General features: G+C 37.1%; 1 protein-coding gene across 2 annotated transcripts in view; it reads left to right on the top strand.

Moving 5' to 3' along the window:
* Nucleotides 1–19,376, top strand: part of COL5A2 (collagen type V alpha 2 chain) — a 245,639-nt gene that overhangs the window by 95,854 nt on the left and 130,409 nt on the right. The window contains exon 1 of one of the 2 annotated variants that reach the window (XM_053597827.1): nt 4,684–5,054. The exons of the other annotated variant lie outside the window; for it this stretch is intronic. Coding sequence (XP_053453802.1) covers nt 4,958–5,054 — 97 coding nt within the window. The 5' untranslated portion in view covers nt 4,684–4,957. Of the gene's footprint in view, nt 1–4,683; nt 5,055–19,376 lie in introns of those variants that run through there. 2 annotated transcript variants of the gene reach the window in all.

The raw sequence follows: 19,376 nt of genomic DNA, 5'->3' as shown, positions 1-19,376 counted from the left end.
TACTTTATAAGTCAAAAAGGACTTGGCTGATAAGATTCAGGACTTTGAGAAGGGGAAAGTTAACCTGGGTTATCCAGGTGGGCCCAGTGTAGTTGCATGGATCCTTAAAAGTAGATAACCTTTCTAGGCTGGGGTCAGAGAAACAGATGTGCCAACAAAGGCGTATCAGGGAGATGCTATATTGCTAGCTTTGAAGATAGAGAAAGGGGCAACAAAACAAGGAATACGGTGACTTCTAGAAGCTCAAAAAGCAAGGAAATGGATTCTTTCCTGGAGCTCTAAAAGGAATGCAGACTGGCTGACACTGATTTTTAGCCCAATAAGACTCATGTCAAACTGTTAACTTATAGAAATATAAGATGGTACATTAACATTGTTTTAAGCCACAGTCAATAATAATTTTTATAGCAGCAATAGCAAACTAACTCACCATTCCAGGCCGTTTGTATTTGCTGATTCCTTTCTTCAGTTCTCCAGTGATAAATTCTTTTCAATTTTTAAGTCTGAGCTTCACTGTTGTCTCCTTAAATGTGGTCTTCCCTAATGGCCCTATTTTAGCATTCCTCTTGTCCTAATTCCTGAGCAGCCCTAAAGCAATACTGTTTATTTCCTCCCTGGCCTATCTTTCTGAAATTACCTGTCTTGCATATTCACTTATTTTTTGCTGTTTTTTCACTCCAGGTGGTAAACTCCATGGGATCCAGGACCTCATCTGTGTTTGTTGTCCCCAGCTGTCTCCTGGTGCCTTGAATAGAACTTGCCAGAGACTCAATAAATATTTGTTAAATGAGGGAATGAATTAGATCAGGGGATGGTTATTTCAGGCTAAGGTCTGGGCCTGTGGTATGAAATTCAGAGGTATGAAACTGGTTTATGTGCTTTGGAAACTCTACCTTCTCCATGAGTGAAACAACAAGAGGAAAGTTAAAAAAGATAGGAACCTAGATGTTGGATTTATTATTATCATTTTAACCTATTATGTTATAAAGTGCTTGGGTATCAGGTTTTCTTAGAAAGCAGAGTAACTGATTGAAGAAATGCATTACAAAATCAGCAGGGCCTTGTGACCAGTGGGATGCATGTTGGGAGAGGACAAAACGACTTCCTGTGGCTCTGACCTGGGGACCAGGATGAGGGTGGTCCTGTTAACTGGCATAAGGAACAGTGGGAGATGAGGGTTTCATTCTAGATTCTGAGTTTTATGGACCCACCCAGTGGGAGACGTTTAATGTAGACACTTAGAGATTCAGTCTGCAGCTCAGGAGGAAAGCCATGACTGAAAGTCATTCACATGGTAATGAAGAGAAAGTCTAGGGATCCAATAGCTGGGACAGCCCAGGTCAGTAGGCAAGGAGGGAAAAAGCTGAGCGAACAACACTGCGGAGCACAAAGGAGCTTTCTGAGAGTAACTGGCAAGGGAAGTTTGACTCACAAAGTAGGGGGCATAGGAGGAGTCTGTGGGACCAGGGACACCCTGGGAGGAAAAAATTTCAGTAGGAAGGGAGTAGTCAGAGTATCCTATGGGGAAGGGAGGAAAGACAAAATCTTTGGGTTTATTAACAAAGGGCTTGTTAATGTCTCTGGCGGTGCAATATGTGGTAGAGAGCTGGGAATGAGACCCTGATGTGGAGGTGAAGGGTGACGGGAGGAGGAGAAGTGGAAGGAAGGAAAGAGACTATGGAAGACAAGGGGTAAAGGAAACCTTTCCTTTCTTCCTTGTTTGTTAAGTTAGGTATTGGTAAGGAGCAGGTCTATAGGCTGCAGGAAAGGAACTAGTAGAGAAAGAGAGATGGAAGGAAGGAGAGAGGGGAACACTGATAGAGCAATGTCCTGAGGGAGCAGGGAGGGTCCAGACAGGGAGTGCGGAGGGAGGAGTCAACCCTGAAAGGGTGCTGAGCCACCTTTCCCTGAGTCTGGAAGTATGAGAGTCAGGAAGGTCTCATGGGTGTACAACCCATGGGGCTGTGGGCTGCTGGCAGGTTATTGGAGGCCTGTTTTGCTTATCTGTGGTGTTGGATATCATAAAAAGTGTTCAGGGACCTTTTTTGTGTGTGTGTGTGCTCATCAGCTTTCGTTAGTATTTGTTTATTTAATGTTTTTCCCAAGACAATTCTTACTCTTCCAATATGCAGTAGAAAAAAAAAAAAAAAAAACGATTGGGCAGCCCTAAGTCCAGCCAAAAGGCAGTGCGCACAGTTGCACTGGTGTCAGAAATCGTTGAAAGACAACCTTAAATATACCACCTAGCTGAGCAAACTTGAGCAAGTAAACACATTTAAACCATGATTCCAAATATATATTTTGATAAAAATGATAAACACTCTTCAAGGTTGCTGTGAGAATGGGTAAAAATGGACCTGCCAAGCATGTATTATTATCATACTTATACTGTTGGGGTGGGCTTTCTGGGAAGGGACAGATTTCTGAGTCCTCTACTCCAGCACCAGAATCAGTTCTCAAGGACTATTCTCCTACTTGAATTCAGTCATATCTATTAAACAGACATATCTGGTCAAAACCAGTATGTTTTGTTTTTTTCCAAATTGCATGTGGTATCTTAAAGCCAAATGTAGAGAAAAAGCACAAGTCACAAAATATTTTTCTATTTGTTGACGTGTTGCCAATAAGAGTAAAAACTTTACAAGGGTGAGAGAGAATGCTGATTTGTCTCAGCTTTCCTGGCAATCTTTGCTATGTCTCTGTCATACCAGAGCCTTTGGTATGGTCGGAAGAGGAAGCTGAAACTGGCAGGAATTGTGAGAGGTTGCATTATGCTTTTAATCTTTCTCATACAAGGCCTGCTTACAGTTAAATTTAATATAACTTTATTAATCATAGATACTAAAGTACTGATCTGAGCAGGAACTGAAGATTATGTACACTGACTCAACTTCAGGTCCTCTGACCTTATCTAATCTTCTTTGTGTCCCCAGCATGGAGAATAATTGCTGAGAGCTGGAGATTTAACAGCTATAAAAGTCTGTTGTCGTACATTTCATAGAAGGTGCTTGAAAATTGTGCCAACCCTTGGGTGTCAAGGCCTCATAGTAAACTAGTACTGGGAAGCTCAGAGGACAATTAATTTTTCCCCGGCATTTATTTATTTTCCTGTTAGTCTCTTTGAATATTTACCAAGATGATTTTCAAGTTCTGGCCTTTCTCAGATATTCTAGAAAGAATTAGCAAATGACAGTTTAGGGTTCTCACTCAGCCCATTCATTGAGTGAAAGTAGGGGACCCCTGGGAATAGATGTCATTGAAATGAGATTTGTCTCAGTGAAAAGTTAAACTGAGGGGTACAGGGTTAGAAAGTTGGAAACTCCTTAAACAGCTGACCCCTCTACAATACTTCCTTAGAGAGTCTACCTCCAAAGCTAAAATTCAGAGATTCTTAGATTTTTCTATTGAGAAGAGTGATAAAAATGGTTTACTTATCTAATCTCATTTTCTAATATCTCCTTCATCTGAATTTCTTCTGTGTCTTGTGCATCCCAAGATGCACTAGTTTTGTTTCATGTAAATTTATTTTCTCAGTTATCTGAATACCTTCTTTGAAAGTGATGGATGTGCCTCTTAATTTCCCTGGTGTCATCCTTTTTGTCCAGGGCTTAGCAAAATTCAGGGTTCCTGATCATCCCTGAGCGGATTCACCTGTATTGTGTAGAACATCTGTTCTATTTCCAGGGGTACTCAAAAATAGCAAACAGATTAGATTATACAGAGTACTCTGAGGTCATTACTATCTTGGAAAACATGAACGTGGTACAGAAGTTCAAGAATATTGCTCTTGGGGGGCTTGTGCACCTGAGACTACCATATTCCCTGCTGGAGAGTTAATAACACCACCATTTACTTTTATGTAGCTCTTTGCAATTTGGAACTTAATAATATACAATTCCTTTTAGTGTCACTAAATCTTGTAGACTGGCCAGGGTAAAGCCCTTTTATCAAATAAGAAAATTGGAGTGCACAGAGTTAAAGGACTATGTGACTGTTTACAAAATTAGTGAGGGCAGAGCTGGTGTTTGAACTGAACCTTTCTGAATCCAGATGTGGTATACTTCTCATTTCTCTCCACTAGCTTAGTAGCCAATTTTTCTACATAATAAAGTTCTCTGGGCAAAAGGAACCCGCATGTGTGGTTCTTTAACAAGAGATGTGGAGAAATTAGGATAGAACCTATCTTTTGGAGTCAAAGTATGCTGTATCACAAATTCATTTCTCCAAAGTAGTTTCTTTACCTGAACTTTACCTGGGCAACATTCTAAGAGTCCTCTTCCAGAGTATGGGGACAAAACAAAACACAAAGAGAATCTAAGAGGGGACAAGAATACTTCCTTATTTAAGCAAAAGAAAGGGTTAAAATACGATCCGTTTAGAGGTTTAAGGTGAAAAAGAGTCTTAAATTTATCCAATTGCCTAAAACTAGGTTAAAAGGCTGTATTTCCTCCCTAATGTCTTTTTCAGCTTATAGGGGAAAAGTTAAGGAGTGTGTCTGGGTGAAGGGTTAGGGAGGGGAGAATAGGACTCTTTCTAACAGGCTTTCTTGAAAAAAAAAAAAAGGAAAGAAAAATAAAAGTTTGTTTCTGTTATTGAGCCCCATCCATGCTTTAAACATAAATGAAATAGGGAAAGTTCAGGCACAGAAGCGCGTGTTCTGATTTGGTTGTTTACCATCAATCAGACCGTTGCTTGGCAGACACTGGATGGTTATGAGCCTGAACAAGCTGAAAAGGGGCAGGAAAAGAAGTGGAGGCAGCATTCTTCCTATTTAAAGCTGCATCGCTTCAAAAAAGTTTTCACAGACTGTGCTGGAGCTGGTGCTGAAAAAGGGGTTTGCAGAGGCAGCCCCGGGGCTGGTGCTGAAAGAAGAGTCCACAGCTGACTTCATGGTGCTACAATAACCTTAGACTCTGCTTTTTATTCCCAGGAGGACCCACATGTCTAATATTTAGACATGATGGCAAACTGGGTAGAAGCAAGACCTCTCCTCATTCTTACTGTTTTATTAGGGCAATTTGTCTCAATAAAAGCCCAGGAAGAAGGCGAGGATGGTGAGTTTGCCGTTTGCTTTGCTTGTGGTGTTTATTGCACGGTTTGAGAAATAAGTGGAATGTTAAGCCCCTGGGAAGAGCTTGAAGAAGAGGCTCTGGTTTGAAGTTTGAGAAGGGGGCTGACAGATTTGCACCTGGGAAACAAACGGCTTGGAAGACAAACAATCGGGATGTTTGTAAATCCGGAGCTTCTAGATCTGCCCTTGGAAAGAGTGCACTACTAAATATTTCTGGGAAATCCTAAGATAAGTCGTTTTGCCTGAGTGTGAGAGTGGGAAGTTTAAAAGAAAAGAATCGTGCTTAAAACAGGGCACTGAAGGCATTTTATTTAGTTAGAGGAATTCTGTTCTGTGGGCTGGAGTTTTCGGAGCAAGGAAAAAGTTGCGGCAGAAACTGGGTAGGGTGGAGTCCTTTTTGTACTAAACTTCAGCTGCTTCATAAAATTCTTTGTTTAGAAAAAGCTCGGCAGCAACTGATAGCTCTGATTTTTCTTTGTCTTTGGCTGCTCATTCTTTTCTCTTTACAGACTTATGCTTCTTTACCATTTTCATTTGTGATCTTAAAATTACTTTTGGTTACTGAGAGAAGCGGTCTCATTTATTTCTCCATGACAGAGGCTGATAGAAGCCAGATTTCTTAAACAGTGGTATTTTCCCACCCTACTGACTTGGTTAAGAGGACAGTGGTGGTTCCCGCTTGGATGGCAGAAGGCAGGAAATCAGCCTTATATATCACTTATTTGGCACGGAGCATTTGTATGGTTTTTATCCCATAGGCAGAAGTTTTCCTTCCTTTTTTTTGGTATTTTTTTTTTAAAGAGAAATCTTGCCTAGTTACTCACTTTGTTTTTCCTATGCAATTTGCAAATAGCAGAGTTAGGTTAGATGGTATGGCTAAGCAGAAATTCATGGCTGATATAGAATATGAGAAAATATTTAAATTGATTCTTCTGATTGTTGAATCCTTACTCTTCAGGGCTAAATTTCAAATATAGATACTCTTTTATAATGGGCCATTGTATATTTTCATAACTGTTTAACATCAAATTCAAGTTTTTAAAACTTATGCACATTCATTAAACTTTTCTGTTACTTTCACCCCGATACATATATACATAGCTGTATATAGACATGTTTACTCCAGGTACCTGCTTCTGTGTGTTTTTACTCTAAAGATGTTCATTAAATTAATGTAGAGATCAAATCCTAAACACTTTCAGAGTCAAAATAAGAATATGGAGACGAATATCCAACAATCTGTCAGGAGTCCCATAGAGGGGGCACTTTCTAAATCTTGCAACTTTTTATGTCACATTTTATGTTCTGAAAAATGAAGCGATTTATATAAGGTAAAAACTTTTGAGTTCCTTTGTCACAGTGAAAAGCATGTACTGCTTAGAAGGTGGGAAAGATAATTGAATAGGAAGTAGAATTTAGAAAAGGGGGAAAATACAGAAAAATTACAATGGCTATAGAAAATATGATTATAAGAGGAAGATTTTTCTCCCCCCCACCACCAAACAACCAACTTCAATTAAAACATTTTTAATACAGATTTTTGTTAATTTATATTAAAATTAATAAGTTAATCTAATAAAGTCCTCAAATAATTGAATATGTGAAATGAAAAGACTATTTCATAAGATACATGAAGTAGACCATATATTAAAAGACTTTCCATAAAGTTTTAATTACTCTGTAGGTGTTTTTGAAAAATGAACGGACTTTAATTTTCTTTAATACTAATTTACACAAATGTTAGGAATGTGATGCTTTGATGACAAAAAAGTTCCCAACTCCAAACCACCTCCAGTCCCCCCACTATACCCAAGCACAGAAACTAGAATTCCAAAGATCAGATTTACAGAGAATGTGTGATTGCTTGCATGTGTATTGTAAAAAATAAATTCCTCTGTTTCATTACTCGACCTAAGAGAATATATGTGATAAGTATTCAGTAGCAAAAGAAAGTAGTTATGTCCCTAATTAAATATAACACAGAGAAGAATTCCAGAATCCAATATATTTAGAGCACTTAACTTGTACTATATTTACTTGCCACGTATACTTTGGTTTAAGTCGATACTGTGTGGATATTTGGCAATACTTTATTTCCTCTGTTGAGGCATGTCACAAGCTTAATGGAAATGTCAGAACTGAGAAACTCCACGTGGTTTTGAGTTTGGGGAAAAGTAAGCTTAGGTAAATGCTCAAAATTAAATAAATATCTAAGGCACACATGCAAAACAAGTATGTTTTTCAAAATTTGGGTATGAAGACTAAGTCATATACTGTGGTATTTCCATTGTCTACAAATGTTTTCCTTGGGAAATGTAGAGACCTGCTATTGCATGTAAGTGCATATTTACAAGCCTTTTTTTTTTCCGCTTATGTCCTCAAGGTATATTTTTCATGTGTTTGACTTTGGGTATTTGCCAGAAATGTAAAATATAAGGACAGTGACCCTGCCTGATAAAAGTAGGAATGATAAGGTAAATGTAAATAGATAAAGTTGTAGGTATTTTAGTTCATAATCAATACTATTTCTCACTAAATTTTAAGAACTTATTGGATTGCTTTTTAATTGCTAAGAAACCAGAAAGAAAAAGTTTGGGAGTTGGGCTAACTTTAGTTGAAATTATAAAAGAACACGAATTAGGGAGTTAAGACATAAAACCAGTTTTTCAAGAATGTGTGTGTGTTGGTGTGTGTTCCATGAAATATTTCATATTTGTGTTTTGTAAGAGAAAAACTAGAGTGTTTACAGTTAATTTTATATGCCTGAGGAAAACTCTCATGTCTAGTGAACTACATACATTCCTGTTATTTGAACTAGGCATACTTAATTTTACAAAATAATCTTTGCTATGAATCGCCAGATGAGCAATGGAGAGAAGATAAAGGGCAGAAATGTACCATTTGTTTCTAGCAACTCTACACTTCACTGTTTTCAGAGGCCAGGCAGGTGACATAAGCAAGTGAAGTAAGTGAGTGTTTCCACATGGACAGAGGATGAGGAGCCTGTGAGGAACTGAAGACGCATACCCACTTTATGATATTCAAAATTAATGTTTTGAGAGTTATTGCATAAGCCAATTAAAATATATCTGAGTTTCAAATGTGGCTCATAGACCGTAAATTTGCAGCCCTCCTATTTCAACTTTACACTGATATCCTGGACCCAAGCCAACTTTTGATTACTAAGGCATGAAGGGCTCACAGTTCTTTCTACGTCATGATCTCTTATATTTTTGTGACTTTATGTCTGTCATTTTTCTCACTCTTCAAGTACAAATATGAAGAAGCAGATGCTTAACATCCAGCAGGATTTGAATGGAATCATTTTAAAGGAGGTACAGAATAAACTATGAGTACATAGTTTATTTGTTTAATCCAATAGTTTTAAACTCATTACTATTGAAATAGTTTAAATCATGTAGGATATGCAGACTTTTCTCTTTAGTGGGTGTTTTTGTTTAGGTCCAACTGCATATAGCAGAATGCAGTAGTTTAAATAAACAAACATAAACAAATTTAAAAGGCTTTTTTTTTTTTTTCTGATGTAAAGGAAGCTTTTAAGTAGGCAGTAAAAGGCTAGCATATTGGCTCCACAATGTCATCGGAGACTAGATCTCTACTCCCTTATCCCTGGGATATGGTTTTTGATTTTAGGGCTCTAAATGGCTACTGAAGTGCCGGCCATTATGTGTACTTTCTAGGCACATGGATAGAGAATGGGAGACAAAGGCTGTGAGCTATTTCTGCCTTTATGAAGACTTCTAACTTCTAAGACTTCATAATATTTCATCTTATTTGTACTTGGCGAGAGTTTAGTCATACATTTATATAGAGCTGTGAGGACAACTAGGAAATGTAGACTTTATCTGGATGGCACTAGCAATGTACTCTACTAGATATAGTTCTTCTAGGAAGGATATAAAGAAAAATGGCTACTAGGAGGCAACTACAGTCCCTATCAAAGTGAGCATGCATGTCAACTACTTTTAGTAAACTAGATCTTACACTTTCAATGAATAGAACAAAGCTGTGTGTCAGATCTACACTGGTAATACACTTCTGAGTAGGCTACAAAGCCAAGGACACTGGATGGCATTGTACTGCATTTTATTTACTTCTTAATCTAATTATCTTCAGATACATTTGGAAGTATCTATACCTTTTATCCAAACTAAACTAATGCGTTAGTTTGAAGAGATATCTCTCCACTTATGCAGATTGGTAGGTTGACAGATTTAGTGAATTCTTTTCACTGGCTAACACATTGTATATTTGACCATGACTCTGTCGGGTAGTTGGTAAGCAATCCACAGATCAGTGTAAAGATGACTACATAAGGAATCACCTGGGATCTCGCTGCTAATATACATTCTATGCCCCTGTCCTTTCCAAGTTCCCTAATGCAGTGGATTTTGATGGATCTGAGAATCTGTGTATTTTCAAAGCTCTTCAAGTGACTCTTATTCACATTGGTGAGCCAATGTATTAAGTCTTTGAATAGCAATCTTTTGATCTTGATGCAGACTAATTGGCTTTTATATTCCAAGGCTATACGCTGTGACTTTCAGTAATAACTTGTTATTCCAGTTATTCAATTAACTTATAAGGTTGCCCAATTAACGTTTATTGATCAGACATGAAAAATTCACAATCATTTCTGGAAAAATAACTCAAGGCCCAGGTTGCCCTCATGGTAGACCAAAGACACATGTTATTCAAATGTACTTCCAAGTGAATATATGTTTTTCATTTTTAATCATTCTTCTCTCTTATTTCTCCTCCTCATACTTCAGTACAGTCACCACAGGGCTGAAATTCAATGTGTTAATCATTTTAGCACCTAATGGGAAATATGAAGCAAAGCAGAAATGGAGAACTTTCTTTGAGAAGTTGGTACTTAGAAGATTGGAATCATGTTAATCTATGGCCATAGAATGAATTTTCGTTTTAATCATACAGTTTACTTCAGGTTGAATCATACTCTAAGTTCTTATATTATCACCTGGCCTTACACAGCATTCATAAAATGTTTGAACTTTTTGATCCGATGGTTTTTCTCTGAGATCACGTTGAAAATCTTTTATTTACATAGGCGAGATGCAGTAAGGATAGGAGGAAAAGACCAGAACTGTTCATTATTAATTGATCTCGTACATAAACTTGGGCAAGTTGCACAAATTCATGTAAGACAAATCTTAGAATTAAATAACATGGTCATCTTTGATGTAATATTTTCTATGATTTACACCCATAGAAGTAGAAGTTTCCTTAGAGATATTACACGAGACATTATCAATTTATTGTTAAGTATGAGCTCTTTGACATTTTCTTGTAACTGTAGTAAAAATAACCACTTGAAAAAAGTGTTTTGAGTCAGAATGACATTATTAGGAAGATACTCATAATTTAGTTTTCCTTAGAATTTATTTCCACATAATTTCATATATAAATTATGTAAATTTTGAATATGAGTTGTCATATTCAATATTTATCTACTCTTGGCATCTTCATGGGGGACCAGTCTATCCTAAAAAATAATTTTGTGTTAAAGATATGACCATGTTGGCAGCCTTAGGCTTTTGGTTTCATTCTATTAATATGTTTAAAACTAAAAACCCTTCAAAAGAAATCCAGATGGTTCCATCTAATACAGAACATAATATCTAAAAAATAGAATGTCAGGGAAATTACAAATCTTGCCCTATAGAGAGAAAGATGTAATGTTAATCATATTAATAAATTAACATCAATAAGTCAGTGGAACTTTGTATCTATAGTCTTCTGGTACAATGTTCAAACTCAAAATGTTTACATGCTATTTTTTCTACTTTTAGATCTGGGAAAGAGGAGAGACAGCCTTGTGGATAATGATTATTATTTCTTTTTAATTCCCTCTTTTTGGGGGGTGTCTGTTCAGCCAGAATTATAAATTCAGAATTCAGTGTTAATATAACAACAAATTATATTCTTGGCTGAAAATTGCTTGCAACATAATCACCAAGGCCTTGTTGCAGTCTATAGAGCCTAACAGGTCCAGTAAGCCTTGGCCTGGCCTTCATGTGAGAGGACACTTGGGTCCTGCTCCTTGCTGCATTTAGCAGTTTCTCAACCTGCAGAAAGTCCTTTAACCTCACTGAGCCTTTGTGTCCTCCTCTGAAATACTTGGGAAATACACTCCTATGGTTTTATGGGACTCTAGGACGATTACTGGGAAATTTACCTAAAGGCAATTTTAGAGTACTTAAATGAGACCCAGGAAGTGATATGTTAAAATCTATTTCAGTCATCACAGATACAAGCCCTGCTGGAATATTTTTTTACCTTCACCAGATTTTTGAAGCCCTTTCTGCATTTGTTCTTCTGTATTTTATTTGTTCTCCATCTCCTTGGGGGAACTTCGTTAATCGCACTCTTTTCTGTAATTTGAATCATTTCTTTTTTGTATGCTCTTTTTCCTAAGCCTGTAAACAAGTCCAAGTTTCTCCCAGGGCCTGTGTCTCATTCCCACTCTATCTTTATTCTTAGCCCAGCTGCTTTAAAGGAGCAGTATAGTTTTCTGTCTCTGCCTCCCATGCCCTTGCTTGGCCTCCCCACATTCCACTTAAGCCCGTCTAGTAAAAGGAGGATTAAAATGGGCAATGTTTCAACAGGCTCCTTTTGCCTCATCTCATTGGTCTTTTTTCCTTATACCACTGACCACTGTAGCTTTCCTGAAATTCTGCTCTCTGAAGGTTCTTCCTTCACCTCCCTGCTCTTTTCTCCCTTAACACTGTTATCAGAAGATGGCATTCACTAATTATCTCTGGATAATCTCTTCCTAGGCCATCTAGGAATAGGTGTTTTGTATAATAATAAAATGCTGATAATTCTCAGATCTCTCTCTCGGCAACCCCTACCTTTAATAAGAACTTAAGAGGTGTATATCCATAGACCCCTGGGTGGCCCAGAACTGCTTCAAGTTCAGTTCCCCCCAAAACTCCACTCATTATCTTGCCTTCAGACTGGGTTATTTTTCTTATACAGTCCTTCTTATGTCAGTTAATGGCAGCATCATCCTACCTGATCATTCAATCAGTCATTCAATCAGCAAAATTCCAATGTCACTAAACTCTACCATTTTGCCTGCTAAATATTTCCCTAATATATCTTTTCTCCATCTGTGCTACAAATGCGCCAGTTTAGGCTCTCATCGTCTATCCCTGGATGGCTGCAATGGCATCTTCATGGTTCCCCCTCCCTCCCAGGTGTTCACACACAAACAGATCTTTATTGCCAGTGTGATATAAAACTAAAAACTAATCATGTTTTTATTGTGCTTTCCTTAAAACCTTCCATTGGCTCCCATAACTTGAAGAAAGAGTAAGGCTCAAGCTTCTCAGCATGACATACAAGACCATCCAGATCGAGCCCATTTATAGACTTTTAGGCACATCAACTGTAATTGTTTCCTTAAAAATAAGGAATTGCTTGTAACTCCCATGCCCTAATACACACACACACACACACACACACACACACTCTTACTTTCCCCCCTTTTAACATCTCTGCTGTTCTACTGTCCACATTCCACTCAGCACTCTCATTTTCCCCTTTGTTGATAACAAGGCTTCTCCTTTGCTGTCTCACCATGCTCACTGCCCCTCTCTCAGGCATGAACTACATCATATGGGGAAGTGTCCTATGTCATTCTCCAGTTGAACATTTTATTTTGACTTGACATTATATTGACCTAAACTCTCTGTGGGTCTTTTTTTTTAACCTAACAATGCCAAAATAATCCAAATGGCTTGTAAGACCACTTGTGATCTTCTACACACTGTCCAAACAGCTACAATTATTTCTATGGATGTTACTTAATGTTATTGATTGCTGCATACCATGAGGCAGCTCAGATCTAAATACTTACTGTTTCCACATCTGATTTGTGTGATTTATGTACTTTAATGCCTCTTCCTTTACCTCTCTCTGCCTATTGGCATTTTCCTTCAAATTCTATTTTAATTCTCATATCTGCTAAGAAGTTAGGGGATTCTTATCAAAAATAAATATCATCTTTCCTTTCAATGTATCTTCTCTAAGTACTTCAGATGTATTGGTGCTAAGTTTCTCGGAGAGAGGGGTCATGCCGTAAATTCATTTTATATATTGGTTATATCCATGTGTATATACTAATTGAATACCATTTGGGAAAATCTACGCAAAAATCTTTCAACAAGTGAGTGAATTGAATTCAGATTCAAATTTTGCAAATTATATTTGTGTATTCTTGAGCAATTTTCTCTATTTCCCTGTCTTAGTTTTTCATCTATAATATTAGAATATTAATATTTACCTCAAATTATTGTTATGAATAGTATTATATATATAATCCATGTACCCGGTAGCATGACTCCCAGCAAATAGGAAGAGCTTATTAAATAGTAGGTGGTATTGTTATTACATTACTATTTAATACTAATAACAATAATAATAAATGCCTATTGGGTGGCTAGGAGAGCCAAAATGTTAGATGTAATGGAGAAATAAAAAAAAAACAAACCAACAACAACCTTTGCTCTCAGAGAAATTAAGTCTCATATAAAACTTAAAATGGAAATTTTATCTTTTCTACTGTGATCATTTTAGCAATATAGCAATATTTTTTGTGTGTGTTTAATGCACTCTTTAAAAGATGGCCTTAAACCTTATTTAAAAATTTTGCTGTTCAAATAAAAGGGCTGTTTTGCATTATCTCCTTTTGTAGGTTTACTACTGAAAAAAAAAAAAAAGAAAGTGAAAACAAAAGCCTCTTCCACTGGAGACTTTCCAATGGCTCCATGATTTGAAGGATCAGGGCCCTTTCCTGTTTCCCACTCCTGCATTCTGTGATGGTTCCCAGTGACTGAGCAGGCCAAGTATGGTCCACCCCATGCCCCAGAGCCACCTCATGCCTGTCTGCTCCAGAATTCATTTTCTGAAAATATGATCGCCATAAAAGTCTCTATTGAAAATTAGAATCTTATTTTCCACTCTGTGTTTCTCTGGGTTGCCTTTGGAATGACAGGAATTGCTTCACTGCACAAGGATTTACAAGGCAGCTTCCAGGACTATTTGGATACAGTAGTGGGCGGTGACCATCTTTCCCCCGACTGGGCAGTGAGTGTCTTCATTTTCCAAAAGCTGTGAACTTACCTCACTTTCTTCACTCCCCAGTGTTCTTGTGAAATTTACTCCAGAAGGCAGAAACTAGTATGGGATATTAGGAACATTATTTGTACTCATGTTTTTCTTACGTTGCTGCACTTTTCTTTCTTCTTAGGTTTTTAAACTTAAAAAACATGATACACTTAACTTGGAAGGAGAGGTGAAGGTAGAGTTTTCTAGATATTTATGGCTATAAAATTCTTTAATTAAATATTTGTTATTCAATATGGTTGGTCTGTGGCCTTCATTCACCTTTAGATTTTTCATTATGGAATTCTGAAAATATGGATGGCTCCATGCAAATACAATTTATTTAAAAATTTAAGGATTTACCATTTTCATCTAGTTTACATAGCAATTATGTGCTTATTTTCTCCTAAGGCAGAAGAACCTATCAGATTCTTTTATGCTAGTTTGAAAACATTTTTTATACCTATGCTTTCTCATTATTTCCAGAGATTTTTATTAAAGAAATGGAAACTTATAAGTTAATTCAGGGCCTCATGTTTCTCATAGTATTGATAAAATTCTAGCTAGAATCTCTCATGGGGTGAACTGGTGGACAAGGAGGTTAACTGACTACCATTGGAAGATGCACTGTGGGGAAGTTTCTAGTTTTCTGATCTTTGGCTACAAAGACAAAACCTCTGAGGTTTAAGTTTTCTTTGAAAGGGCACAGGATGCACACAATTCCAAGGCAAGAGAGAAATTCTTATATGAAATTTTTTTAATATGAGTAATTGAGTTTGTACTGGACTTGAGGCTGCTGAATGAGGTTCAGCTGAAAATCCTATCAGAAAGGTTGTGTTCCAGCCTTAAGGTGTTACGTGGTTACATCTCTGTAGATAGTTGGACTCTTTTTTTCCCCAGTAGTTTCCTATTTTGCTTTAATTTGTGACCTTTGTTGATTAGATTAGGCATTTTTTTTTTTTGTGGGCTTTATTATTTTGCTTAGAATTAACTCATAGATCCCTGAACCAATGGAGTTCTCATTATTCCAGGGAAATTTTATTATATACTCAGAATCTCTTTGTTTTTTTTCTTTAGCATATTTTATTCATTGAACACCTGTCTGAGTTGAATAGGGATAACAGAAACACCGTACACCTGTGGATGTGAACATTCTTTTATAAATGGGCCTGGGTGGGCTTGTTCTTTGTAGTAAACAATACTAGCAGTAGCTTTTGAATGAAAAGCAGGAATGATTATGACAAGAAAAGTGGCCCTGTAAGTCATTCTAATCAGAAGAATCATGTAATCTGCAAACAAAATACATAGTCTTTGAAGGCATCAGTTCCTCACAGATACTGCAGATATTCCCTATGGCCAATAGGGTGATGAAGTGCATGGCCAACAGGGTGATTAGAATCTCTTTGTTTTGTTTTTAAAAATAAGAGTTGAGGGTGCTAGTGACATAAAAGATGGGACTAAATTGAAACAGAATTAGTTTTGTAGAGCTATGTCTATGAATGTACTACAAGTTCTCAGTGCTTGTTTGTGTTTGTGTGTATGGAAGATGACAAAATAAAACTAAATTAGTAGGTTTTATGATATTTTTGCATGCTCATTATATAAATAAGTATGTTAATAAACTTATTAAACATACAGTTCACCAGAGCTTCCCATGCTCTTGTGCTTCCTTAGGTGAAATGTTGCTAATGTCCTATGAGCAAGAGCAGGCTCAGTTATAAGAAAAAAAAATTGAAATAGATGATTTATTTTAATTTTTTTTTTAGAGAAATATGATTTCAACCTCCTTTCCATTTAAAAGAAAGACATTAAGGATTCTGAGGCCATCCTTGCCTTCTAAGGTGTCACATTGGAGCTCTATCTGGATGTCACTTTCCCAAAGTTTTTTTCAAATTACAAACTTTTCCTCCTAACATGACCTCTTATCAAAATTGACCCATTTGGCATCTTCTTCCTTCCTACACCTTAGGAAACCAACACACTCCACATCCCCTTGGTAATTACTGTCCTACACACAGGTGTAATACTGTTATTCCCTTGTACTGCAAACTCATTTATGGTAATATACATTTTAAGATTTTTTTTTCTCAGTATTTGTGGGCCACGAGAATCAACTGACATACTGGCTTCGGATTAAAGCCCCAATGTCCCAGATGGACTCTGTGGCTCATGCTATGTCTGTGGATAAAATTCAGCTGTCATAGACACTTGTCCACAGAAGGTTCCACAGTCAAAACATTAGAATCATGTCTGTTCTGAAAGAAACAGAACCTTACCTGATGTAATCAAACAGAACTTTCACCACCAGATTCCCACTGTTTCTGAAGAGGATTTTTGAGTTTCTTAAGGATAGAACCCTGAAATTGCCACATACTATCTGCCCAAAGGGACTGAACATAGCTAACTGAATTTAAGAGATATGCTTTCCCAAATGACAGATTCCCTAGAACCATTTCCGAGTGGATGCTTCCCTGCTGGCACGTCCTCTCTTTCTTGCCTCAGATGATTTAAAAACAAAAACTTGTCTTTCTAAAAATCTTCAACAGTGAATTTCAAGTCTAACTTGAGTAGAACCTTATGCCTCCAAGGCATTCAGCAGGATGTGGAAGACAACAGAGAGGGTATGGAAACCATTAAGAGTGTGGGAAGAAGGGTTTTCTGAAAGTAGGCAAGTAATGCCAATTGATGGTTGTCTCAGCCTCACATAGATACACTGAAGTGTAAGGCTCCATGCCAGTTTGGTATGACCATAACCGTCTGATGTCTTGTGGGATTTATAGATAATTTCTAAAAATTAGGGGAAGTATGTAATATCTCTTAACTTTTTCCTTTGAATCTTCTAATTTTTTACCCAGTTTTCCTAAAACATGGTAAATTTAGAAAAAAAACTATCACCATACTGTATAATACTATACAGTTCACAAGGACCTCAAACCCCTAGGCTTAAGTGATCTTCCTGCCTTAGCCTCCCAAGTACCTGGGACTATAGGTGTGCACCACCACAGATAGACAATTTTTATTTTTGCAGAAAGAGGTTGGTCTTGAACTTCTAGCTTTAAGCAATCTTCCCACCTTGGCCTCCCAAAGTACTAGGATTACAGAGTTGAGCATGGCACCCTGCCTATATATCAGGTCTTTTGTGGTAACAGTATAAATACTACCAATTATGCCTGCAGGCAGAGGCACGAGGGCATTGACACAAGTGAGATTTTTTTGATTCTGGGAATTTCCCTAGGGTTTCAAGCTATTATCATTTTTTATATCTAGAGCTTTTTAAAGTTAGCAATTTTGACATTTAGAACTTCTTTCCATTTACTTTCAATAAGCACAAGTCTTTGGAGTTGCATTTTTGAATTCTGATTTTGCCCCTTGTTAAATTGTGACCTTGAGCAGTTGACTGATACTTGAGATGCAGTTTTGTCATCCGCATATTGAGAAGTCACATTAAAATGCTTAGCACTTTAGGGGCATTGAAGAAATGTGAATATTATTAGTAATTTTAGGATGGATTCCCAGTCTGGTTCATTACAGATTGTTTCTTCCATAACTAAAATAATTTTTATCATACCATTCTTGGTTGCTAGGTCTGAGAAGAGAGGTGAATCCTAGGGACCTGGGGCAAAATTGGGGAGGGAGAAAATGGGGGAAAGTGAATTGAGACTTGATATGACAATAATACATTTTTATTTATCTTATTATTATTTTTTTTTATCTTGGGCCACTCTGTGCTCAGCTCTTGATTATTTGAAAATCAAGTCAGGGAAAGCAAACCAACAAAAATGTAGAACGTAAAACTTTGGCATTAGAATGCATTTCAAAAATTTGGTAGTATATATACTGATTTAATTTCATTCTTTTTTTCTAACATAAAGATTTTGACAATTGTTTACACATTTGGCTCAGGTGGAGTTGTTTGAGAAAAGTAGAACTCTACTCAGTACATGAAACATCTGCTTACTCTCCTGCTATTTTCCTGATGTCATGATAGACTTCTGTGAGCCCTGTGAGCCCTGGGGCAGTGTTTCTGTGAGGGATGGCGTGCACCTTGCCTGAGCAGTCAATGAAGAGAAAGCAGCTGTTTGAGCTCACTCAACTTGTATTAACTCAACACGGCAACAGAGTCCAGCTTGCACTGTCCCTGAGTCAGAGGACTGGAATAAAGTCCTGACCCTTTCCTTATAAATTCCTTACAAATACAATGTGTTAGAGGCTTATTCTCTCATTTGTAAAACAGAGTAATACTTTATATTTTTCTACTTTACAGGTTCTAAAAAAAGGAGTTCATAAAATCTGTGGAAATTCTTTGCAGATGTAAAGCCCTGCGGTGTTACTATTTTAACAGGCTTTTAAACAGTTACCTAAGTGCAAAATAAAATTGTTATTTTCAGTAAATGGTAAGATATTTTCAGAATTTAAAGACATTTAAGAATTTTTTTTTTTTTTTAGAGACAGAGTCTCACTTTATCACCCTCGGTAGAGTACTATGGCGTCACAGCTCACAGCAACCTCCAACTCCTGGGTTTAGGCAATTCTCTTGCCTTGGCCTCCCGATTAGCTGGGACTACAAGCACCCACCATAACGCCCAGCTAGACATTTAAGAATTTTAAGACATTTTTTAAATTTTGGAAAGTAAAATAGCTTGCTTATATAACTATTTAGAATACTACCCAAAGCCCCCAAGTAGGAATTAAATAGGAAAAAATAAGAATGGGGGCTTTGACTTGAGGATAAACAGAACAGATGTTAAAACAAAACATGATTTTTCAAGTATAATTGGACCGTAGTCTTTCTACAAGCACAAATGTAGCTTCCTGGCAAAAGGCTGAATCACTGTTATTAATATGTTTTCTTTATTCATTTCTCATCAGGATGCCTGTCTCAAAATCAAAGAGAATCTCTAAAAGCCTGTTTGTAGCATGATATTCCTTTCCCTGGGTCAGAAGGTGACTTAGAGCTAGAAGTTTAAACTGGTGACAAATATCCACAGCAATCTGAGCCAAATGTTTAGAAAAAGGTTCCATCATCCTTCAGACCTGTCTACTTTCTGGTGTATTTTAAGACTTTCTACTTGTACAGAGAGAAACATGCAGTTAGAGAGATGAGGGCCTCAACTAAATAGACTGTTACTTTCTTTCATGAATGAATTGTTGA

Source organism: Nycticebus coucang, chromosome 7 (genome assembly GCF_027406575.1).
Source record: "Nycticebus coucang isolate mNycCou1 chromosome 7, mNycCou1.pri, whole genome shotgun sequence".
Lineage (NCBI taxonomy): Eukaryota > Metazoa > Chordata > Mammalia > Primates > Lorisidae > Nycticebus > Nycticebus coucang.
This window is presented reverse-complemented; position numbering and strand designations above follow the sequence as displayed.